Source organism: Thamnophis elegans, chromosome Z (genome assembly GCF_009769535.1).
Source record: "Thamnophis elegans isolate rThaEle1 chromosome Z, rThaEle1.pri, whole genome shotgun sequence".
Taxonomy (NCBI): domain Eukaryota; kingdom Metazoa; phylum Chordata; class Lepidosauria; order Squamata; family Colubridae; genus Thamnophis; species Thamnophis elegans.
The window spans coordinates 107,316,486-107,342,362 of record NC_045558.1 but is presented as its reverse complement, the minus strand read 5'-3'; the positions used below and the strand labels follow the sequence as shown (position 1 = coordinate 107,342,362).

Sequence of the window (25,877 nt, the reverse complement as noted above, 5' to 3'; positions counted from 1 at the left end):
CTGCCCCGCCCACCAAGCCACATCCACAGAACCGGTGGAAAAGAAATTTGAATTTCCCCACTGGTTATCACATGAAAGAGGAACAGCTGAAGACAGATTTATACAGGCAGAATCCTCCTCTTCACTTTAAAACAAGTTTTATTTGGGGGGGGGGGATTGATAATTCAAAGAACAACAATAAAACATTTTATCTTAAAAAAGATGGTGTATCTTGTACTAAGATGGGGGAGTGGGAAGACTGAAGAATTTTTTCTCCAGATTGTAATAGGAGTGGTGATTCTTTAGGTCACCAACACCCAAGCATGCAGTAGAGCTAAAAACTCGAGAAAATGTCCCCCTCTAGCCTTGTTTGAATAAGACATTACCCTCTGACTTTATAATCCAGTTCTGTTGTCTTTGGTTGCTAGTCTCATCCAGCATTTCTTCAAATTGGCTAGGAATAATAGAAGTTATGGAGCTGCCCCGTAGCAGTTCCAAAAATAGCCTGTCTGCAGATCACATCTGGTAAATTGTTCATGGCTGTCCCTTTATGAATCAAGAGTGTTTAGTAGCCATTGTTTTAGTGCCAAAAGAGAAGTCAGGCTGCCCTATAGAGGCCATTGCCACAAGAGAGTTAATGCTTAAGCCAGGACAAATACTATTACTAAAACTGCAGGGGTTGGCACCCAGGGATTTTTTACAAGTTGCTGAATAGCATCTCTTAGCGTGTCCCATTATTGCCATGCTCCTGGAGGTTGTAGTTTGGTAGCATCTGGTGGGTGATATGAGGCCCACCAACTGTTGGACATCATCCTTCTTCATATGACCCTGATTTGATACAGCTAATAGAATATGGTTCTCAGCTGGTGACAGTACCTAACCAACCTTGGCTGATTTACAAAGCTAAGCTGTGTTGACTGTACTCAATACTCAGAGGGATGTCACCTAGAAAGTCAAGGGCTGTTGAATGACAGGGAATTTGAAAAAAAATATCCCAGTAGAAGACAGCAGCAAACAATGGAGGGGGATAGAAATGGGAAACATCAGCCACATTAATGCATCCGAGTAAGTCATCAAGAGTTCAACTCCCAACATAATTTTGCTTTTACTCTTGGAGTATTGCATTAAATAGAAACAAGTTATCTGTTACTCATCCTGCTTTCAGAAAGTTGTGAATCCTTACATCACTTTCAGTCTTTATGAGAAATGTAGAATCGTTTGTAACCTCTTTTAGTATGTAGAACTTTTAAAAAGGAGATTGATTTAGTCATCACATTAATATGGCCATGGCATATGGTTGGGTTGGCAGTGTTAACATTCAAGGGTAGGGTAATGGTACAAAGTAGGTCAGACTGAATCAAACGAATGGATGTTCCCTGCTCCTTCCCACTTCCTCCTTAGTTTAAGGGAGAGTTTATGGCAATTTATTTGTTGATGTTGCATGGTGTTTTGTACCCCACATTTCATTTTGTGCCTCAAAAGGTCAGAACTCCAGGGCTGATGTTCCGATGTTGTAGTTGGAAGCAGCTTTTTCAAAAGGGCTTAGAAGAGTGATGGCTAACCTTTTTGTAAAAGTGTGCAAAAATCCTGTGCACGCTATCTCGCACGTGTGCCCACCTACCTGAACATGCGTGCACCAATACAATGCATGCATGCGCACACACACCCCCATGGGAGGAGGGAGTTTTCACCCTTCCTGGGCTCCAGAAGCTTTCCTGAAGCCTTGGAAGGGCAAAAATGGCCTCCCCCAGCCCTCTGGAAGGCAAAAAAAATCATGCATGTGTGCCAGAGCTGAGGGCTGCCATGCTGGCTAATATGGCTCTGTATGCCACCTGTGGCACGCGTGCCATAGGTTCGCCATCATGGGTTTAGGAGCTGCATGCAGTCCTGCAGGGCCAAATCATATAGGATGGAAACCTTTTTCATCCGAACTGCAATTGCTAGTGCAGGGCTGTAGGGAAAAAGCTCCAAGAAGGATATTTTCGTCCGTTGCTAATACTAAGTGCCTGGATCAATTAACTGGGGTAAGGACAAAGGGCTAAAACTTCAGAAGACAATGATCCCAACTAAGTTTGAGATCCTGAAGAGATCCAATGAGGAATGGATTCTGTTATCTCCATGTTGTCAGTGAACAGGGTATTGTGGACAGAGGATTTTCAATACAGATTTAGATTCTAGGCTTTTTTCCCTGGCTTTGGCATGTAATGAATACTGATTTCCTACTCAACTGTTACTGCAGATTTACTACGCACTAAAAAGAAGCAAGAGGCACTTTATGTATTTTTTCTGTTTGCTTAGGGCTAAATAAGTGATTCCCTACCACCACCACCAGGAGCCTGGCATTTTTTTAAAAATTGTCTTTTGTGGCCTGCAGGGGGCGTGCCAGTGATTCAGGAATGTCACCAAAGAAGGATGGGCTCTAGTGTCCTTTTTAGTTTTTTTCAAGGCTTCCAAAGCAAAACATGGGTTAACCCTTTTAGACACTGAACATGTTACATACTTTAATAAAAGAATTTTTAAAAATCCCTTTTTCTCTGCAGACTGTAGGATACAGCTGCTTTCTAAATGAAATACTATCTGTTTGGGACTAAAACCTGCCCAGTACAGAAAAATTCATCTTGATAAAAATACCAGGAAGCTGCCATTCCTTACATTTGAAGAGTATTAGCTGGGAGGGTATGGCAGGTGAAGAAGGGAAACAAATAGATCCATGTATAAAATTGGGGAGACATGGAATATCCAGAACTTGTAGCTGTCACTGGACCCATAGACTAGTAGGGAAAGGGCACCAGTGCAACCAAAACCAAGGACTGAGCATTGAAAAGGGATACAACACTAGAGGCGATATTCACAGATGTAATACATGCGCCTTTCACAGTCATTGTCCCACCATTTCCCATCATCTGAGCTGAGGGAGACACAATTCTCACGGATGCCACCATTGGGTTGAGTCACCAGATGGTCTCGGTACCAGTCAAAGACAGAGACACGTTGACCATTCTCAAAAAGCCACAACCCTTCAGAACGCCGGTCATTGATGCCCACCCAGGATGGCCAATTGTAAGGCTGAAAAGCATCATAGAGATAGCGGCGCAGGACAGTCAACTCGGTATCATCCACTGGCATGGCTAAATGCCCTCCTCTGGCTTCACAAAGTTTTTGGGCTGCATTGTAGACCTCAAAGTGCTTGAAGATCAGGAAACATTTAGTTTGAGTGCGCCGGCCACGCAAGCAACCTGGGTTGGGCAAAGATAGTGATTAGTAGTAATAGCAATAGCACTTAGACTTATATATTTTTCATAGTGCTTTGGCTTATAGAATCCGCACATTGGCCCTAACAATCTGGGTCTTCATTACAGACATCAGAAGAATGAAAGGCTGAGTCGACCCAGTCAGGATCAAACTCCTGATAGTGTGCAGAGTTTGTTTGTTTGTTTGTTTGTTTGTTTGTTTGTTTATTAGACTTATATACCGCTTCATAGGGCTTTCAGCCCTCTCTAAGCGGTTTACAGATTTTTTAGCAAATTGAGTCAGCAACTTGCCCCCACAGTCTGGGTCCTCATTTCACCCACCTCGGAGTTAGCCTGCAATACTACATTCTAACCACTGTACCACTACGGCTCTTAGTGGTGTTATACTAGCTAAGAACGCCTAGAGATATATAGAATGCAAAGGGCCAGATCCTTGCCCTATGAATTTTATAAAAGTTTGTGGGAAATGCATAAACAATGATTAATTTATTTACTAGGTTTTATAAGGCTTTCCTTTTATCCACACAGCAGCAAGCCTGTGAAATAGGTTGGGCAAAACGGATGATCAGACCCAAGTCATCCAGTGACTTTATGTGGCTGAATCTAAACCTGTTTTTCCACAATCAATTCTAGTCCAATATTTCACAACTGCATCCGTGGACATAACAGCAGAGGAATGACCTTGAAAACCGGATTCTTCCTTTTAGTTCTCTCAACTCATGCACCATTTCAGACAACCCTTTGAATAACCTTTCCTTTGATCTTTTTGTCTCAGCAGATAGCGGAGATCAGCAAGCCCAGCAAGCAGTATTTATAACTGATTCTTTCAAGTAGGATGTCTGCTTTATGTAAAATAAAGTAGCGAGCTTTCCCTTTTGGAGGGATTTGGCAACTGAAACCAGCACTCAGGGTGATCTCCAAATTTCCAAAGATTCTGGACAATGTCCTCCATTCCTTGGAGATTGAAGATCAAAGACACTTATGCTCCTGGAGATCTAAGCTCAGCTTGACCATCTTTGTTGTTGCTGGGATTAATTTCATGCAAACTGCTAGTGCAATTTTCCTCCATTCTGGGCTTTTAGATGTTGGGATTGTAACGCAAATCCTATAGAACAGCATTTCTCAGTCTCAGCAATGAGTGGACCTCAACTCCCAGAATTCCCCAACCAAGATACTGGCTGGAATTCTGGGAACAGAAATTCAGAAACATTGCTATAGAATTGGGGGGCGGGGAATGATTCCACTCTCCTTTTTCATCCTCACCATCAATGCGTCCAAGTTCTTTCTGATTGCGTATGGCAACTTCATTCAGAGAGACAAGTGACTCACTAGCCTCAGCCAGGCCCCCTTTCAATTCAGCCAGACCTTGGGAGAACTGTGACACTCGCACATCCATGTGATAGAATTGCACGTTGAGACGGTGGACCGCTGCCTCGAGACTGTTCAGTCGTGATACTGCTTGTGCATCAGGAGGAAGAATGAAAAAGAGAAGAAAGCAATTACCATTTTTAAGGATTTGAAAACCAAGAGATATTAGAGTCATCTTACCTAGGGAAGAGAATACATCAGGAGTGAATCAGAATACAGAAATAAGGGAAAGGGACACTAAGGAGAAATGGAAAGTGGGAAGAGGGATTGGATCTTTTTAAAGAATGTTAGGATCAGATGAGAAACGTTTATGCACTGGATTAAGTCCCAGGCCATATCCATCTTTCCAGTTCTTTAAAAACTGGAAAAACTTTAGTTATTTATTAACGGGAGGGGGAAATCACTCTGAAACCAACCAACTAATTTTGCTGTCCTGCTGATAATCTATTTCTTTACATTGGACAAAGAGTAGACAAAATGTCCACAATCACCAGCACTAATAAGGCTAAATGGTCTGTAGTGAAGCCTTGGACAGCATGATTGAAATTTCTGCAAAAATCATATACATAATCAGAAAACACGGAAACCCAATTGCAATGCAACATATACTACCAAAACTCTTGTTCCTGTAACCTTTAACTGAGTGAAATGGTGCATCACAGGTCAAAACCTTTTGAACCAAAGTAGTTCAAATGGACTAACTTACAGAATGCATCTAAAATGTAAGTTGCAGGACTCGTATAAAATTGAAATTTGGCAAATTTTATAAAACATGACAACATTATCATAAAAACATAGGAAAAATATGAAATATTTCCCGTAGTCAACTGATGCTTGACTATGCTACACAGTTCAACATCAGCTACTTTCAAGGCAGATACATCTTCAAAGGTCTCTCTGAATTTTTAAAGAATTTTTCTAGTACATTACAAGCTGCCATTGTTGAAGGCATTGAGGAATCTGGTAAGAAAGGATTCTGAAGCAGTGAGTCAAGGGGTCACAGGTTGTCTAATACAGCAGAAATGGAGGGGGAAGACATAACAACAAGAGAAAGTGGCATAAGGACAGCTAGTTACAGGGAGTACTTTAGCAACTCTTGAATAATTTCTGGCATGTGCGTTTACATTTTAGCCTGCCTTCATATAACAATTTCCACCTCCATTGTAAAATCATCACATGATAAGATTATTAAGTTACAGATACCACACATACACCCATCTAGTTCTTTTGGCAGTGATGCCAAAGCAGTTTGGTATTGCCTTTTTCAAGGATGCAGATAGGCCTTGACTTACAACTGTGTTTGAGCCTAGAATGATAGTGGTAAGTCATTGAAGTCAGAAGTTGAGGTATCTATTGATCAGAAGTGATTCTCTGGTCTTTTATAACTCTAGTGTTATTAGAGAATACTACCATTTTAAGTGAACTCCATGGATGTTAATTGAATGCCATGGTCATTGAGTGACTCCATTTGAAAATCTGAAACTGGCAAAACCTATTGCACATTGGAGTCATGTAACTAACCATGGAATGCTGCAACCAGTCATAAAGCTGATCTGCCAGACATGATCATATGACCATGGAGGGGCAGCACAACCAGTTATGTTGACTGGAGTCCTTTACAGATTATAAAGCACCCATTTTGTGTTCATTTTAACTTTGAATGGTCATAAACAAATTATCATTAAGCAAGGACCACCCGTATCTTTTGACTTCTTATCTATTTCTGGTGATCTCTCATCCAAACACTAATTGTATCTCGGTTTAACGTTTTAGAGAGTCAGCTAGGTGGTGCCATGTAGCTGGACCAACTCCTTACTATTAAAAAAAAAATGCCACTTCACTTGTCCCATGATGTATTTGTGGTTCAACGTGGGTGGGCACCTACCCAGAAGCTTCTGTAGTACATTTGTGCAATCTAATGACAAAGTGTGACTCTTAGTTCAAAAATTATGGCATATCCTGATACATAAATTATATGTGAAAACTGTGTACTAATTTGAGTCAAATTCCTTTAACAGAAATTGGTCTACTGCTACGAAGGTGAGGTCCATTTCTCACATAACTAGTGAAATATCCCTTAACTGAGCTATAGATCATGTTATGGTCAAATTGTCATTACAGACAACCCAATTCCAGTTGAGCAGGCAAGCTGGGAAGATGCATTGGCTAACAGAGGATACTATCTGATCCCTGTATCTATTTGTACCTCATTGTGCAATAAATGGGAAAGAGAAGGCAGCTATAGGACATCCAAGATATGTGATGAGTCCTAGATGCCATGGGGATTTTATCTTGAATGTATTGAATAGTTAATAGAAATATAAAAGGAAAGGGGTAGTTGAATAAAGTCAGTTAAAAAAAAAGGATTTTCATACAAATCAGATCCTTCCATATAGAAAGGGGAGGAGAGGATTAAATTATTCCTCTCCAGGATCAATGCATTTTATGTTTTTATAAATTAGATGCAGGATGCCTTTAGTGTCAGAAAATGATTAACCTTTAACTTAAGGAAGGAATAAAGAGCCACAGAGTGTTATCCTTGAATTTTTCCATCTCCTCAACATATGTAAATCTAAAACGTAAATGGTTCAATTCTCAGACAATTTCCTTAAAATGCTTCACTAACTATTGTAATTGGCTTGAAATCAAATCAGGATTAGGACAGATGTGGCACCCTAACTAGCTCAATTTACCAGTTGCTTTTGCAGGAGCCCGCCGCATGCAGATGAACTCTCTTGCTATGGGCAGCTCTCAGATTACACTACCTCCTTACCTTTTGCAACTATACATTTTAAACAAGACTAAGAGGGGTAAAATATAGCTGGGAAGTGGGCTTGCTTGCCAATTTCATTAAGAATCACCTTTTTCTCCCAGTAACTTGAGCACTAGTGCAAAATGCAGGGCAACCCAATTCCATGATTAGGCTGCTATAAGGAACAATGTCTGTGTGCATTTTCCAGTGGTGCATAAACATAATAAATGAGACATTGGTTAAAAAAATAAAATGAGACAGTTGAGAGAGTAGCAATAGCAGTTAGACTTATATACCACTTCATAGGGCTTTCAGCCCTCTCTAAGCTGTTTACAGAGTCAGCATATTGCCCCCAACAATAATCCGGGTCCTCATTTTACCCACCTCGGAAGGATGGAAGGCTGAGTCAACCCCGAGCCGGTGAGATTTGAACAGCCGAACTGCAGTCAGCTGAAGTAGCCTGCAGTGCTGCGCTCTAACCACTGCGCCACCTCGGGAAGACAGAGAGCCTCAGACTTAGACCATTTGTTTAAGGACCGTTCAAAGTTACAGCAGCAGTAAAAAAAACAACCCACTCACTGGTCCTCACGTTTATGACCATCACTGCATCCCCAGGGTGATGTGACCAAAATTCAAGTACTTGGCAACTGGTTTGTATTTGCAAAGATTGCCGCTTCCCAGGATCATGTGGTTTTGCCCTTGACCTTCCCAACCAACTTCCAACAACAAAGTCATTGGGATGAGCCAGATTCACCTAATAACTGCAGGAATTACTTTATCAATCATGGCAAAAAAAAAAAAGTGTTTTCAAAATTGGGCATGATTCACTTAACTGCCTTGCTTAGCACTGAAAATTCTGGTCCCAATTGTGGTTTTAAGTCAACCACTACTTACGGTACATACCCCGTCGTGCCCCATGAACAGTTTATTCTATTAATTGTGGGGTCCTAAGTGCTCTCTGAGCTTCTTTGTTTTCTTGCAGGTAAACTAGGTAACATCATCAGTGCTAGTATGGAGTGAGTTTACTCTCATTGTATATACTACTGGCTTGTCCTGTCAATATTTGTGGAAGTGGTCTTGGTGGTTCCTTGATTAGGCTGTTGTTTACTATTAGCTTGTTTGTCTGAGTATTTATTCTATAAACTACTATACATTAAATGTTCAAATTGGTTGCATTTTTTTTTAAAAAAAACCTTCCTTAAATATTTGATGCGCAGCCTTTGAACATTTCAAAGGATGATAATCTTTACCCTATTTTTTTAAATTATAAAACATATTTTGATTGGGCCATGCCTTGACTTCTGCTACACCCTGTATATTTAGATTAGGGTTCGACTATTATTGTATTATGTCTCATCTTTCACTGTGAAAAGTTTCAGCAATATAATAGCAAAGAAAGTGATTAACTAATCAGATGAACTATCCCTGCACTTATTCACATATATTTATATAGAAATATACAATACGCACATTTGGGAATAAGGGTCACACTTGGTCCAGGATCCACTGGTAATGATTAGACAGCATTAAGTTGATAAACTAAATAAGAGCAAGTTAAAACCTAAATGTCATCAATTAAATAAAATTAAAATCTTACTCCATTTATCCATTTGATTTTAAATGAAAATAATGGTTTGCAGAACATTTCTGAAAAGAAATGATCGCATTCAAATATTTCCATGGTCTCATCCTTATACTGTCATAATTTGGTTTGCTTAGTTTATGCTTAGTAAGTTCATGTCAGCCAGTTGTGGTTTCTTCAGTAAACCAAATAAACTCTGGCTGGTGGTGAAATGTGAAGTTAGTCATAAGTTTTGTTAATGTTAAGTCACAGTTACAGTTTTACTAGAATACTTCTCAGGGTTCTGCACTCGGTATTTCTTTCCTCTGAAGTGAGGTCCAAATCCCCCCTCATCCACAAAAGCCAATACAACAATTTGGGATATTCACTCTCTTGCTGCCTAAAGCTATTTCAATGGATTTCTGTAAGAATAATATGGACCGGATAATGGGAGCCAGGACAATAGGAATCATACACATTATCTTGAGATCTAAATGAAATACAGCAATAATACTAGTCTGCCGTAAAATGTGGTTAGAATTATTGAGCTAATATTGGTGAAATGCTTGCAAGACTCCAATGTCCTAATTATGTACTGGGTTCACAATCAATTGTTTGTATTTTTAAAAATACAATTGACAGTTGAACACAAAGATGTGTTTATGGGGTTTCTACCCACTATGAATGAAAGCTGAATAAAAACTCAGATATATTGTTTTATAAGAAGGCAGCCTCAGGCCCTGGAAGGGAGTCTGGGCAGAAATAAAACAGGAGACAATGCCTTTTCTTTGATCATTATATTCCTATAATAATTTTCATTTCAGCCATTAACTAAAGCATTCAGAGTTAAATTTTGCTTCATATACAGCTAAGCACATTGTTTGTGTGTGTGTGTGTGTGTGTGTGTGTGTGTTTTCCCCTTATGTACATATTATGCTGAAAAATGTTTCTTGGATAAGAAATTTATAGAAGCCAGTAAAAAAATAAATCTCCAACAAGTAATAATCTCCCCTTTCTTTTTAAAAAAAAGAAAATAATTTTTTTTTAAAAAAAACTTAAAGTAGCTGTATCCACACCCTTTTCATATATACTGCATGCTCCTTCTTTTAAAAACTAGAGGCTGAATTAAATCTGAATGTTGTTTTTTCTTCTGGAAGTGCACATGTGGGGCACGTTGTTAGGGTTACCAAACCTGCCCATCAATCTCAAGGTGGCAGAAATGAGGTATAGAAAATGAACTTCCTTGTTTCCATTTAGTGGAATTTTGGGTGGCTCAGATTTGATAGCTCATGTTTTGTGTGTTTGTGTGCATTGTACAGAGGAAAGGTATAGCATGAGCTGAAAGAGCTTCTTGAAAAAGAAGAGCTTAACCCCCTTAAGTCCTCTTTATACCTCAATTCATCTCTGTGTTGCTTTCCACACACACACGGATAGATATGAAGAAAGTAGCTCCTGATGACAACTTTAAACACAAATGATTTTTAAAAAAGCCTTTCTCTCTCTTTGTCCCTGGTGAACAGCTATGAGCACAGAGAGAAAGAAAGAAGTTCCTTTGCTCAACACTCACGCCTCTGATACCTTTCATCTACTGAGACAAAGCGACACATAACTCATTCTAAGAGCAGGCAGTTCCTAAAATACAATTTAAGAAACTATAGCCATGCAGCTCTTGAACTGGTACTTTCAGCCTGCAGATACCATATCCAGCTGTATCACATGACTTCAATTTTCTTACAATTCTGAGGCAGCAAACCCACAAAACTGGTTATATAACCTTAAAATGGGCTTAGCAGCATTTTTTTAAAGAAAAAATCAATTCCACTCAAAAACCATGAGAATTGTCTACCTCTGCTATGCTTGATGGTCCATTATGTGGTGCAGCTCTACTTGTTGCCCTTACCCAGCAGTTAAACTCACACTTAATACAAAAACAGCAAATGTCTCGTTTCTGGAATAAGGAAAGCTGCAACCGATCTGAATATTAAAATCAAGCTTGTTTATGAAGAGCAAGGAAACATTCGTTACATTCCAGGAAGGAAGGACAGACCTCAATGTTTATTTCTTCTGGTGAAAGTTTCAGCTGGAAAATGGGAGTTAGATGAGTAAAAATCATTCCTCCTTTTGGCATCAAATGCTTTTATCTATAGCTTTTTCTCATGGCTTTTATAAACCTTATGGAGGCTATACTGTAAACATATGTTTCAAGAGTTTGGAACCAATGATGGGAAAAGGGGTTTGGGGAGAAGATGGAAGCTTGGCTTGGGGAAAAAGTTAAGCACCTGCTCCCTTCCTATCTTCTCCAGTGACATTCTATGCTGACAGAAACAGCCTTCTGGGTTTTGCCTTCCAATATGTTCTCATAATGTGGAGAGTTCTGTCTTTTGAACATGTATCTTGTCAAATCATTTGCACTTGTAGCCTATGATGTCTGAGATCAGGGTATATTAGTAGCCACAGGCCAGTCTAGGGTTGTGGGGCTTGTAGAATTCCTTGGGGTGCAAGTAGCATTCAAACACAATAAAACATCTGAATTACAAAACAGAAACGTAGGAAATGCCTGTGATTTTAGGCATTTATTCAGCAGGTTCTAACCACTTCTGCAGAACCGGAGGTGAAAATTTTGAGTAATTTGGAGAACCAGTAAATTCCACCTCTGGCTGGCCCAGCCCCTATTTATTATCTGCCTCCCAAGTCCAAGCTTATCGGGAGGCAATGGGGATTTTGCAGTAACCTTCCCCTGGAGTGGGGAGGGAATGGAGGTTATACAGTATCCTTCCTCTGCCACATGCACCAAGCCATGCCACAGAACTGGTAGTAAAAAAAAATTGAATCTCGCCAGTGATTTAGACAAAGTATATCATTTTATGTTGCAGGCTGAATTCACACAGCAGGCAGATGTTAAAGACATCTAGAACTGCTATGGATCAGAGAGTGGATGGCAAATGTGTGAGCTGTTCATCCACAGAGCAAGAGAGCTTCATTCCTCCTTTTGCTGAAGTGAGCAGACACAGATACCTCTTCTGCACACTCATTTACAAGCACAGGAACTTGCACTTTTATTCTGTCACTCTGGGATTATTTCACAGATGTTAGGATTCAAAAGGAGTCTCTGAGGATATCCAGTCCAGAGGTCATATTCAGCCAATTCACACTGGTTCGGGCGAAATGGTTGGGGAAATTTGACCTGGTCCGCTGAACCAGAAGCCTCTGGCTGGCCCTACCCCCTGCCCGGTCACAACTAGGTCACCCTGCCCAGTCACTGTTCACTTCTCACCCCGCCTGCCTGCCTGCCGCCTGGATACTCGCCCCACCCATCCCAGCCCTATATATGTTGCCTTCACTACATGATCCAATTAATCGCCTCGCCAGTCACCTTCACACCTCTCCCACTCTGCTCACCAAAGGTAGCATGCCGCCCGCTCGCCCTTTGCCTTGGGTCGGGCTGGGGCCCCAGGGACATGCCATTCCCCAAGGCCCCAGAGCCACCACCCACCTTGGCCAGGTTTGGGAAATGCGCCATTCCCCCACTACAGCCTTGCCCCAGAGCAGGTGTGCTGGAGGGATTTACCCAGGCAAGTCCAAGCAAAGTGAAGCAGCAGGCAATGGGATGCGCGGCCAGCGCGAAGAACAAGGCAGTGACACCAGTGACTTTTTCAGTGTGTTTGAGACTTCTGGTAGTTTTCAGCAGCCTCCAGTCAGCTGCAGCTGGGGGGCTTCTCGCAGTCGCATCAAAAAGGAGAGCTTGCCTTCCGGAGTCTGGACAGCACGGGAGAAAGGTAAGCCCAAAGAAAGAGGCTGTTGTGGGGGAGGAAGTAGGGCTAAGTCCGGGGCCTCTGAAGGAGTGGAAATGAGACTGGTGAAAGGAAAGTGGGGCAGTATGCAGGAAGAGGCCTTTGACAAATTAGGCCAGGCCTGGGCAGAAAACAGGTAGATAGGTAGAAATTCATTTTTTCCCTACTAGGTTCTGTGAGTGTGGTTTGGTGGCGGGGGTGGTGGTGGTTATGTGACTGAGTGGGCATAGGCTTGAATGACATTGAGCTGGCCATGCCCACTCAGTCACATGACACCCCCCCTCACCTAGCCACACTCACAGAACTGATAGTAAAAAAAAAATGAATTCCACCACTTATCCAGTCCAACCTTTGTTCAAGACCATGACCTTGCATCTGCAGTGTCAGAAAAAGATGGTTGCTCTGCCTCAACCAATTTAACTCAGTTCAGCTCATTTCAGCTCAACCTCTTTTCTTAGCTAAGCCATGGAGATTTCTTACCTGCCAATGAATTGTTTCAAACAGCATTTATTATTAAGAAAGGTTTTCTGGAGCTTAATTGAAAGTTGCTGTTTTAAATTTACCATTTCTACCATTCATTTTTGTCCTACCTTCTAGAGCAGTTTCTCAAGTTTTGCAGCTTTAAGCCATGTTGCTTAAAACTCAATTTTCAGAATACCCCAGTGCTATTTCACTGTTGGCTGGGGTAATTCTGGAAGTTGAAGCCCAAACAGTTTAAAGTTGCTAAACGTGAGAAATGCTGCTGTGGATATAGTACATCTCTTTCATCTTCTACAGAACAATTATTAGGACAGTTGAAGACTGCTATTAGGTTGCCTCTTAATTTTAACTCTTAATTATCTCTTGTCCAGGGTAAACATGCCTGTTTTCATGATCCTTTATATAGACATGCTTCATGGCAACTGTTCCATCCAAATGACAAAAATAATTCATGATACAATGATATTATACTGTTTTAAGAAAACATTTCCCCCTTGGTACTTGTTTTGTGTATCAATGTAGTACTTGCAAGTACTTCCTTTGTGTAGCAATGTAGCCACACAGCTGTGCATAATTGCCCTTAAAATAAAGTCAAATCTCCCTCAACTTATGTTTAATGCCATGGATAGATCTGGTTTTCTTAACCATATGAAAGTGGGGAGTCCTTATCTTGATAAGATTGTATTTTATCAATCCAATTTCTAACCCTGTCTAGTACCCTCTGTTGATTTTCACCCAATTTATTGAGGTTCAGTAAAAATTCTGAAATGGCAACATAAGCACATACTTTCTTTGCAGGTGTGATTTGTGGCATGTAAGCCATACATTTTATTTTGAAACAAATGCTTGTGTGTAACTGCAATATTATTTTCCAGTGTGTTTAAAAGAAAGTAAAATGATATGGCAATAATATCCTGAAACTACAATGCTGTCCTGTGGTCCACTGGTTGGTAACAACCCAGCAGACCGGGACAGATAGATAGACATCCAGTTACTCGAATTTTTTTAGAGGAATCTGAAACAGCAATATGGTCTTCTGTTTCTCCTGCCTCCTAGCATGTGTGTCCTAACAAGAATGAAGTACACTCAACCTTCAAGTGTCTCTCATGAGTTACTGCCATTGCCATACTATATATTGATGTGTGCTGCTTGATTGCATTAAAAATACAGAAGATGCTGTGTTGTACTTCTTCTACACGCTGCCAACCAAGTTGCAATTGCATTTCTAAAAAAAGAAACACCAGCATGGCAATATATCTGAAACAAAAGGGGTTCAGTGCACACTCTGTTCAAATGGTGAGGAAAAAAGACAATCTAATATTATCACACTCCTGCCTTTCTCATTAATCCTCACAAGCATTTTAGCTGCTTCTTTGAAACAAGCAAATCTTATTCCTAGAGAGATACCAAAACCCTTGACTACTGTTGTGATTTTGAACCTCAGAGAGGTGCAGGCTCATTTGGCAGTAAACAGCTCAAAGCTCAGGTTTTTTTTTTAATAAAGTGGTAGGAGGAATGACAGTAAGTCTACCATAGCTTCCAAGGCAAAACCAAGAATTCTGGATTTACGCAACCCCTGATTTGAGTAAAATATCATTGGCACATATGCCTGAGGATAAGGAAGAAACCAGAAAGTGATGGCTTTGAAAAATATCAATTCAAGCCCTACATGGCAGTGGATCTGGATACTTGAGAGACCGCCTTCTGCCAATTACCTCCCTACGACCTATAAGATCCCATAGATTAGGCCTCCTCCGCATTCCATCGGCCAGCCAGTGTCGGCTGGCAACCACAAGGAGGAGGGCCTTCTCAGCAGTAGCCCCGACCCTTTGGAACGAGCTCCCCGTGGAGATTCGTACCCTCACCACCGTCCAGGCCTTCCGCACTGCCTTGAAGAACTGGCTCGCCCGTCAGGCCTGGGGATAAGGATTTCTACCCCGCCCGAATGTTGTATGCATGTTGCTCATTATTTTATTATGTGTTGTTGTCTCAATGTTGTATTTCCCCTTTCCCTGGTTTTCTGTGAGCCGCCCTGAGTCCCCTCAGGGAAAAGGGCGGCCTACAAATGCAAATAAAACCTCTAAAACCTCTAAACCTCTAAACCTCTAAATTCATCATTTGGAGACATAAGACAAATGAAAGGAGATGCTTGAAAAAGTGGATGTGTTTAGTTACTCATAATAGCTGCTAAGGGAAGGCACAGTAGCAGTTCTCACATCAGTTCATGGTTCAGCTGTGATGCAAAGCCGGCTCTCTTTGGAATAAATCCAGTGATTCTGCAGAGGATGCTTAAATAAATAATGCTGTACAATCCCCTATTTAATAAAAAGAAGAAGCTCATGTTGAAGTTACACAATTGTAGAACTGCATTTCCCAACATGGTGCTATCCACATGTTTTAGGCAGGAGGACAACTGCTATACTTCTGCAATCTGTAGTCTTGACAAGGATGAGAGGAGCCATTACAGTCAATGTTTGTACCAATTAGGAATGGGATTGTTCTGAAGACCCATTAGAGTCTGCCCTTGCATCAACCTGGCAGCTCTGGTATGTTTCCACCTCTCTTGGGCAGCCAGGTAGGTTTTCTTGTAATCCAGCTAGGATGCATTTCAAACCTCAAAATAATCTTTTTAGGATTGGCAATGCTGGAGCTCTGCAGGGCTTGGGAGCGAGCCATCTTCTGATTTACAGCAAGTGTAGCGTCATCTCACCTGCCATTTCCAATCTTGAGCCTCTCCAATACGGAAGCCTACAACATCTTGTTACCCCAAGGCAGTGGTGGGTTTCAAAAATTGTTCGAATCTAGTCTGTGGGTGTGGCCTCCTTTGTGGGAGTGGCTTGCCACCCATGTGACCGGATGGGAGAGGCTTGCCGCCCATGTGACCAGATATGAAGATGCCGACGACCCTTGTCAGAACCATCTTAAATTACCTCACACAGAGCACTGGCATGCATAAAATATGATGTAAACTTGTTTTTTAAAAGGCATCTTTGGTTTGCGTTAAAACAACTTCAACACACGCAATGTTCTGATTGCACCACAAATGCAGTAGTCATCCTTACCTTTCACAGAGGCACTGAATTTTATAAATATGAGCATGATAGTGTAGAATAATCATATCCAAGGACCAGTGGTGGGTTTCAAAAATTTTTGGAATCTCTTCTGTGGGTGTAGCCTGCTTTCCGGGTCCACTAGTGGAACCTCTTCTAACCGGTTCGGTAGATTTGACGAACCAGTTCTACCAAATAGGTGCGAACTGGTAGGAACCCACCTCTGCCCCAAGGGATGTGCCAGTCTTTGCATGGCACTCCAAGGACCAAACTCCAAGAGTAGATGTGGCCAGGTCCTCTTCTGGGAAAGGATTTCAAAACTTTTAAAAGGTGAGATGGGTATCTTAACAATCACAACATTTGAAGAATAAATTTGCCCCAGACACAAAAAGCTGCAACAAATAAGATGCAGACTTACCTGTTCTGAAAGGGTTTTTGGGTGCCAGAGAAGGGATGGTGATGGCGCAGGAGTATTCATAAGAGGAAGGGACAAAAAGGTCAAAGGTGAAGTTAAAGAAGGGGCGGGATTTTAATCCTATGGTTACAGCTGCTGTCTTGACTTTTTTGCCTTCCTGCTGCAGACTCCCCTGCTAGTGAGCCATCTGCAGTCTCTCATCCATACTTTTTCATTTTGCTCCAATAAATATCAAACAGGAACTTTTACAATATTAACAAATCCAGTCTTCAATCTTCGAGCCAGTTTTACAAGCCCTACACAACATGGTCAGGTATATAAGCAATGGTTATCAAACTATTGATTCATCCTATTTCCCATCTCTGGGATCCAATGAAACATTCTGCAGCCCACCATCCAAAAAATTATATATTATAGGCTTTATAGTAAACTCCATAGCCATGACTAACCACCGAGAGAGGCATTTGGTTGCAAAATATGCAACCTGCAATTGTCACAGTTTCCAGCGATAATTTATAGACAAGAAGAATGACTTCTTGATACTCAGGCAGCTTTCCTCTTATACCAACAATTAAAGTGTTCTTTTCTTTTAAAAAGAATATAGAAGACCCCTCCCCAATCCCTTGGTTTCTCTGTGTTGCAGGACTAAGGTTAAATTATTGCACCAGCAGCTGTATTAACTCAGAAAGCACAGCACTGTTTGCATCACAATTTTTGTATTCGCTGATTGGCTGATTAGCAAGAACGCTGATTGGCTCATGGTGATCCTCACTTTTCTCAATGTTCCATGTTGATTCTGAAGGTGAAACTTTGCTGGATTATACAGTTAGTCCTCAATTTACAATCATTGGTAATTACAATGGCTGTGAAAAAGTGTCCTCACATTTACATTCCTTGTAGCATCCCCTGGTCATGCCATTACATGACAAAAATATGTGTGTTTGAAAACGAGCATGTATTTATTATGTTTGCAGCTTCCTGGACTCATGTGTTCACCATTTCAGACCTTTCCAACTGGCTTTTGATAAGCAAACTCAAGAGGGGAAGCCAGATTTTGCTTACTAACTATGTGGCAAACTTAATAACGGCAGTGATTCACTTAATAACCTTGTAAAAAAGGTCATAAAATGGGTTTGACTTACTTAACTGCTATCTCGCTTAGCAACAGAAATTCTGGATCTAATTGTGGTCATAAGTCTAGGACAGCCTTAACATAAAGCTCACAAGCTATATAGTGAATGATTATTTGTGACTGCACTACGATGGTACAGCAGATAGGCCTCATTATTCCCATTATCTTCATTTCCCTCCTCATTTTCCATTTCTTTCCTTGATAGTCAAGTTTCTATAAGCCTGAGCATGGTTCTACCAAACCACCTCGAGACCTGTGTTTCTGGAGAATTTTCCACCTCAAAGTTTCCTGTAATTCTTCAAATCTCCGAATACCCCAAATGTACTAATAATTCTCTCTGATTTGTGAATGGGCACTATTTTGGTTGCCTGGCAACAGCCCTCTCTGCATCATGTGTAAAATAAAGGTAATCGTTCTGCTCTTAAATATGGAAGTTCCATTTCAGTGCCACAGTGTACAGGACTTACGATATTCTATTAACATAAGCCATCGTCTTTTAAATGCAGGAGAGACACCCGTTCCATGCTCTGGGACAAAGTACACTAAAGCAGGGGTCACCAACCTTTCGGGCCTCAGGGAGCACTAAATTCATAATTTTAAATCCCGCTAATATGATGTGCCTAATGACCGGCTGGGTGGGCGTGGCAAGATGGTCATGTGACTGAGTGGACATGGCCAACTCTATGTCACTTGCATCAAGGGGCACCTTGGCAGCCTCTGCTCGCCATTCCTAGCCTGCCCATATGGGCTCCTTGGGGCCCCAACAGGAAGCAGTTTCTGGAGCTAAGCAGCCACCATGAGAAAGAGTTGGCAAAATAGCTGGCTCAGTTCAGATTGGAATTGACCAAGAAGGAGGCTCAGCAGAAGCGCCTCACTGAGGACTATGAGCATAGACTTTCCAAGCAGAGGGAAGACCTGCAGGAGTGCAAGTCCAGGTGCCAGTGCCCAGAGGCTCAGCAGGCTGAGATGGTTAGCCAGTTCCAGACCATGATGCAGTCCCACTGGAACGAGGCCCTCCAGCTCTTCGCCACCAGTGATGCTTCCCTCCAGCCTTTGCCAAAAGCCTTGCACCAGGAGGCTGAAGCACACCCCAAATCGGGATTTCTGCCCCCCTCCAACCCGCACAAAAAGACCCTGAAGGGGGAGACTCTCTGCAGCAACACAAATGTTCATTGCACATATCCAGCCCAGGGGCTGCAGTTTGAGGACACCTGATTTAGTGCAATATAAAAAATACAAACAATTTTTCTGTGGACCACCAAAATTTTCTTGCAGACCACCAGTGGTCTACAGATAAGTTGGTGAGTGCTGCACTAAAGATTCTTCTGAAAGAAAGGATGTCTTAGACAAAAGAGGTGGCCTCGCTTCTGAGCATTACTCACACACATAAGTGAAGCTATCCTCTTCCTCGGATGGGGCTGCTGTAGATGCCACCCATGGCTGGGTGGGGTGTAGAACCTCTTCTTCAAGTTCTTCCTTCTTGGTCTCTTCATCCAGCTTCTTGCCATCTGGTTCCTTCACTTCAGTCAACTCCACCTCATGGGCATCCTCTTGGTCAGTCATTTCGGACAACTCCAAGACTTCTTGCAAATGCTTCAGAAAGAAGATCCACAAAAAAATGTTACAGAAGTAATTTTCACATGGCATTCCCCTCTCAGAAATCCAGGAAGGGCACAAGGTAAAGATGGTTGCTGAGAGGGGCACAAGCAGTGTTGGGCTTCAGGCAATTTGCACCACTTTGGGAGAACCGGTTGTTAACTTTCTGAGCAGTTTGGTGAATTGGTTGTTGGAATAAATCATTAGGGCAGAGAACCGGTTCTTAAATTATTTGAATCCCACCACTGGGCACAAGGTAAAGATGTCTGTCTCTCAACTTGTATATTCTGTTTTATTCCAAACACACACACACATAAACACACACACTCCTTCCTTCCCTCTCCTCTCCCTCCTCCCCCCAGCCTTTTGCTCTCTCTCCCAAATACAGTCATGGGAGGTGGGCGGAACAGAACAGAAGGAAAAAAAACTCCAGGAAAAAATCCAGAGTTTCTTCTTCCTTTTTTTAAAACAATAATTTTTATTTCCCTTGGGTCACTGTTCAGGCTTAGTGGGAGGGAAAGAGGGAGGGGAGGGGAGAGGAAAGGAATGGAGAGGAAATGAAAAAAAGAAAGGAAAGAAGGAAAAGGAAGAGAAGGGAAGGAAAGGAAAGAAAGGAAAGGGGAGGAAGGGAAAGGAAAAGAAAGAAGGAGAAATCTCCAGTTTGGGGAGGGAGCTTTCATATCGCTAGGATTTACAAGCTCTAACATGAAACACGTACTTCCATAGCTTAATACAAAATTTTTATTTATAATATTTGCAGTTGATAAACATACAGCCATTCTTCTATTGATTGGTTCAGTTTTTTAGTCCTAAAGTTCTATTTAAAAAAAAAAAAGGCAGGCTGGCACCAGGGTGCATATGTGAATTCACATTCAGTATTCGTTGCTATTTTGCAATTACAATTCTTCTGTTACCATAGCTCTGGTTGTACTGTTTGCTTTGCATAACTTGGTCTTTTTAAATTAAAAAAAACCTCTTTGCTTTAGGTTATTTTTTTTCATAACTAACTAAATCATATTTCTGCACAATGAAATACCCATTGATATTAAGAAAAAATGGGACGTACCTACACCTAGGGGAAACTAGACTTATTAACTGCTGTCAGGCCATGTGCTTATATATTTAAGTCTGAGATGGGCTTGGCATCATCAGTTAGCTTCCATCTCCTCTCCTAGATAACAGCTGCCTAAAACCACTTACCTTTTCCAGTTAGGACAATATCCAGGACAGTTTTTCTCAACCTGGACAACTTTAAGATGTGTAGATTTCAGCACATGCTGTTTGAGGAATTTTGAGAGATGAAGCCCACACATCTTAAAGTTCCAAGGTTGAGAAATTTTTTGGCCTGGTGCATCAAGAATTTGAAAAATGCTTAACATGACTCTGCTGCAGAGATGAAATTGTTTTTTTTACTACCGGTTCTGTGGAGTTGGCAGGGGAAGGATATTGCAAAATCTCCATTCCCTCTCCACTCTCAGGCCAGCCAGAAGTGGTATTTGCCGGTTCTCTGAACTACTCAAAATTTCACTATTGGTTCTCCATAACCTGCTGAATTTCACCCCTGTTCTGCTGGAATAAAGACAAACATATACACACACACACCCCAAAAAAGAAAAACAATTCTTTAGATATTTATTTATAATTCAACACACTTCTTGTTCATCAAACACAAAATATGGTTTCACTTGATCATTGATTGTGCACTCATTTTGGAGCTTGAAGTTGCTGATATCCTCTACCCTTGTGTCTTGAAAATGAGCTTTTGCTGTGTAAACAGCTGTCTCATGAAGCAGTGGGAAGATGGCTGAACTGTGCAGATGCCATGTTCCTATCACATTTTGCAAGTTGCTCTCTCTTTCAATCATAGTTCTGAAATCGATAGATCATGTGCTGATATGGATGGTGGGAATCCATTTTAAGGTTTTGTGGGGGGCGGTGTTGCAGGTTCACATATTCTTTGTATTTGCTTCTTTCAGTTTCTTTGGTAACTCAAACAAGGAACATAGTTCTTGTGAGGTGTTGGTGAATGCTGGCATGTAACCCATAACATTGTGGTATGCCACTTTTGGCATGCATTTCATACGATTGCCATCACTGATCTTGAAGATCAGGGGGAAAATAAAGCTGCTGCTTTTCTTCTTTGTATTCTTTCCACTGCTTCAGGGCCTTTTCCCATCTTACTCTTTCCAAATCCACCCCTTGCGCAACTACATTTACAGATTGATTTTGTGAGATTCAAAAAAACACTTCTTTTTGTGGTCTTTTACAAAGTTGGAAGAACCATTCTTTTCAGCGGCTGTTTGTTATTGTTAGAATAACAACACAGCAACTGAAAAGAATGGTCTTCCATTGTGAAGTCGTGTCCGACCCCTCGCGACTCCATGGACAAAGTTCTTCCAGGCCTTCCGGTCCTCTACCATCCTCTGAAGTCCATTTAAGCTCACACCTATTGCTTCGGTGACTCCATCCAGCCACCTCATTCTCTCTCATCCCCTTCTTCTTTTGCCCTCGATCTTTCCCAGTATTAGGTTCTTCTCCAGGGAGTCAGTTGCTATAGCCAATGCCAATTCAAATTATGGTATGTGGGATTATGAGGGACACATGACATTTAGAGATTTTTTTAGAGATTTTATTAACATTTGTAGGCCGCCCTTTTCCCTGAGGGGACTCAGGGCGGCTCACATAAAATCAAGGAGGGGAAGTACAAACAGTGACATAGACACATATAATAAAAGTAATAAGCAACATACATTCATCATTCGGGAGGGGCAATTATCCATGTCCCCAGGCCTGACGGGCTAGCCAGTTCTTGAGGGCTGTGCGGAAGGCCTGGACGGTGGTGAGGGTACGAATCTCCACGGGGAGTTCGTTCCAAAGGGTCGGGGCTACTACTGAGAAGGCCCTCCTCCTTGTGGTTGCCAGCCACAAGAATGGAATACGGAGGAGGCCCAATCTGTGAGATCTAATTGGTCGCAGGGAGGTGATTGGCAGGAGGCGGTCTCTCAAGTATCCAGATCCACTACCATGCAGGGCTTTATGAGTGACTAATAGCACCTTGAAGCGCATCCGGAGATTGACAGGTAGCCAGCGCAGCTCGCGGAGGATAGGTGTTATGTGGGTGAACCGCGGTGCACCCACAATCACTCGCGCGGCCGCGTTCTGTACCAGCTGAAGTCGCCGGATGCTCTTCAAGGGCAGCCCCATGTAGAGCACATTGCAGTATTCCAGCCTAGAGGTCACAAGGGCCCGAGTGACTGTTGTGAGTGCCTCCCGATTCAGGTAGGGTCGCAACTGGCGCACCAGGCGAACCTGGGCGAATGCCCCCCTGGTCACAGCCGTCAGGTGGTGGTCAAACGATAGCTGTGGATCCAGGAGGACTCCCAAGTTGCGAACCCTCTCTGAGGGGTATAAAATTTGACCCCCCAGCCTGAGTGATGGAATATTGGTCGAATCTTTGGGAGGAAAACACAACAGCCACTCGGTCTTTTCTGGGTTGAGCACAAGCTTGTTAACCCTCATCCAGTCCATAACGGCCTCAAGGCCTCGGTTCATCACGTCTGCCACTTCATTGAGTTGGCACGGGGCGGACAGATACAACTGGGTATCGTCCGCATATTGATGGTATCTGATCCCGTGCCTACGGATGATCTCTCCCAGCGGTTTCATGTAGATGTTGAATAGTAGGGGGGATAAGACCGAGCCCTGAGGCACCCCATATGTTAGGGGCCTAGGGGACGATCTCTGCCCCCCCACTAACACCGACTGCGACCTGTCCGAGAGGTAGGAAGAGAACCACCGCAACACGGTGCCTCCCATTCCCACCTCCCGCAGTCATCGCAGAAGGATACCATGGTCGATGGTATCGAAAGCCGCTGAGAGGTCAAGGAGGACCAGGATGGAGGAGTGTCCTCCATCTCTGGCTCTCCAGAGATCATCGGTCAATGCGACCAAAGCGGTTTCTGTGCTGTAACCGGGTCTGAAGCCTGACTGGAAGGGGTCGAGATAGTTTGCTTCCTCCAAGGACCGTTGGAGCTGAAAGGCCACCACCTTCTCAACAACCTTCCCAAGGAAGGGAAGGTTGGAGACTGGGCGATAGTTATTAAGAACAGCTGGATCCAAAGATGGCTTCTTTAGGAGGGGTCTCACCACCGCCGCTTTCAGTGCGGCGGGGAAGTTCCCCTCCCGAAGAGAGGCGGTCACAACCGCCTGGATCCAGCCTCGTGTCACCTCACTGCTGTTAGTAACCAGCCATGAGGGACACGGGTCCAGTACGCAGGTGGAGGCACTTACAGCCCTCATGGCCTTGTCCACATCCCCGGGGGTAACATCCTGAAACTCAACCCAGAGATGTTCCACCTGATCCTCTTGTGCCTCGGCTGGAACTGCGGGGATGGAGTCCAAGTCCGACCGAAACCGAGCAATTTTGTCCTCTAAGAATTGGGCATAATCCTCAGCTCTGCCCTGCAAGGGTTCCCCCGCTTCCCTTTTATTTAATAGGGAGCGGGTTATCTTAAACAGGGCGGCTGGGCGGGACTCAGCGGACGCAACCAAGGTGGCTATATGAGATCTTTTCGCTGCCCTAAGTGCCCTGGTGTATTCCTTGGTGCAGGTGGTTACCATTGCTCGGTTCGATTCGGACTTATCGGACCTCCATCGGTGCTCTAGGCATCTCCTCCGGCGCTTCATCTCCCGGAGTTCCTCGGTGAACCAAGGGGGTCTCCGGGATCCGCCGCCTCGGAGGGGCCGTAGTGGCGCAATCCGGTCGAGGGCCTCTGATGCTGCCGAATGCCAAGCGGCAACTAGAGTCTCTACCGGACTGTGGGCGAAAGTATCAGGAATGACCCCAAGCTCCGTCTGGAACCTTAGCGGTTCCATAAGTCGCCTGGGGCGGAACCACCTGGTCGGTTCCTCCTCCCTACAGTGGGGGTTTGGTCTCCGGAAGTCGAGCCTCAGTAGGCAGTGGTCTGACCACGACAGGGGTATGATGTCGTTACCCCTCAGACCAAGGTCACAAATCCACTGCTCCGAGAGGAATACGAGGTCGAGCATGTGACCCGCCGAATGGGTTGGGCCCCGAATTACTTGGGTCAAGCCCATGGCTGTCATGGAAGCCATGAACTCCTGCGCCCCATCAGAGTTTTCACCGAGCGAAGGCAAATTAAAGTCCCCCAGGACCATCAACCTAGGGAACTCAATTGCCAACTCGGCTACCGACTCGAGGAGCGAGGGGAGGGCTGCTGCAACGCTGTTGGGAGGCAGGTACGTTAACAGCAGACCCACTTGACCCTTGAGGTCCAACTTTATCAGCAGAGACTCACACCCGACAAGCTCCGGAGCAGGGACCCTACGAGGAACTAACGACTCCCGGATAACAACGGCCACACCCCCACCCCTTCTCTGGGCTCTCGGCTGGTGCAGCACCTGAAATCCTTCTGGGCACAGTTCTACAAGGGGGACTCCTCCCTCTGGGCCCAGCCAGGTTTCAGTAATACATGCCAGGTCTGCCCTCTCGTCTAAAATTAAGTCCCGGACGAGAGGAGCTTTATGTACCACAGACCTGGCATTTAGCGACAGCAGCCTGAGTCCAGGGTCCTGATTACTTGCGCCATCTGGTCTTGGAGTGGGACTCATAGGGCCGGAAGGAGGGATCTCTGTGATGTAGCGAACCCTCCTTCCCCGGTAATGGCCTGCCCTAAAGTCCCCGCCGTATCTGCCCCTCCCTGTTACGACCGTAATACCCCGACCCTCTCCCGTGTATCTAGTCCCCTCAACCACCCCCATGGCCCCCGCTTCTCCCGGCAGGTCCTCCGAATCAGACATACTCATTCACTCACCCAAGCAGTCCCCACAGAAAAGTTAAAACACATAAAATACAATGATAATAAATGGTAAAAGTGGGATCATTCACTCAACCACATACAATCCCATGCACTCATCATACCAGATAAAAAAATTGCGCGGTTCAGCGGTTGTGCGAATTGGTGAAGGCAGGATCTTAGAAATTTGGCCTTCTCGTTAACAAAGTCTAGTGGGAGTCCAATAGAAAACTGTATATGGATTTTGTAACTTGTTAACTAACATAGTTTCATTGTATTTTAACTTATTTCTCTCTTTTATGAGATTTATCAAACCACTATAGATTAGAATGTAGGAAAACTTTCTATCCTATCGCTATATGGATTGATTGATTGATTGATTGATTGAGTGAGTGAGTGAGTGAGTCTAACATTCCTAAACTGAGAAGATAAACTGCAGAAGAGCGGATGGATATTATTTCCTGATAAGAAAAAGTTTAATGCATTTTGTTTAATCTGTTTGTGAATTTTCAAACCACCTTCGTAGCTGACTTACTGTGCAAAGGAGAGGCTACATTTATCCTGTCCAATCAACTTTCCTCTTTCATTTTCTTTGATGTGTTAACTATATAAAAGGAAAGTGAGAAGGGTCTTGGTTCTCCCTTTTTATAGGGAGATCCCACTTTATCAGGGCACCCTAATAAACT

General features: G+C 43.1%; 1 protein-coding gene across 1 annotated transcript in view; it reads right to left on the bottom strand.

Annotated features, from left to right (window-relative positions):
• Window positions 1-1,791: 1,791 nt before the first annotated feature.
• Window positions 1,792-25,877, bottom strand: part of CLEC11A (C-type lectin domain containing 11A) — a 33,029-nt gene continuing 8,943 nt past the window's right edge. The window contains exons 2-4 of the mRNA XM_032236798.1: window positions 19,162-19,372; window positions 4,494-4,685; window positions 1,792-3,215 (exon numbers count right to left, since the gene is read on the bottom strand). Coding sequence (XP_032092689.1) covers window positions 2,815-3,215; window positions 4,494-4,685; window positions 19,162-19,372 — 804 coding nt within the window. The 3' untranslated portion in view covers window positions 1,792-2,814. The remainder of the gene's footprint in view (window positions 3,216-4,493; window positions 4,686-19,161; window positions 19,373-25,877) is intronic.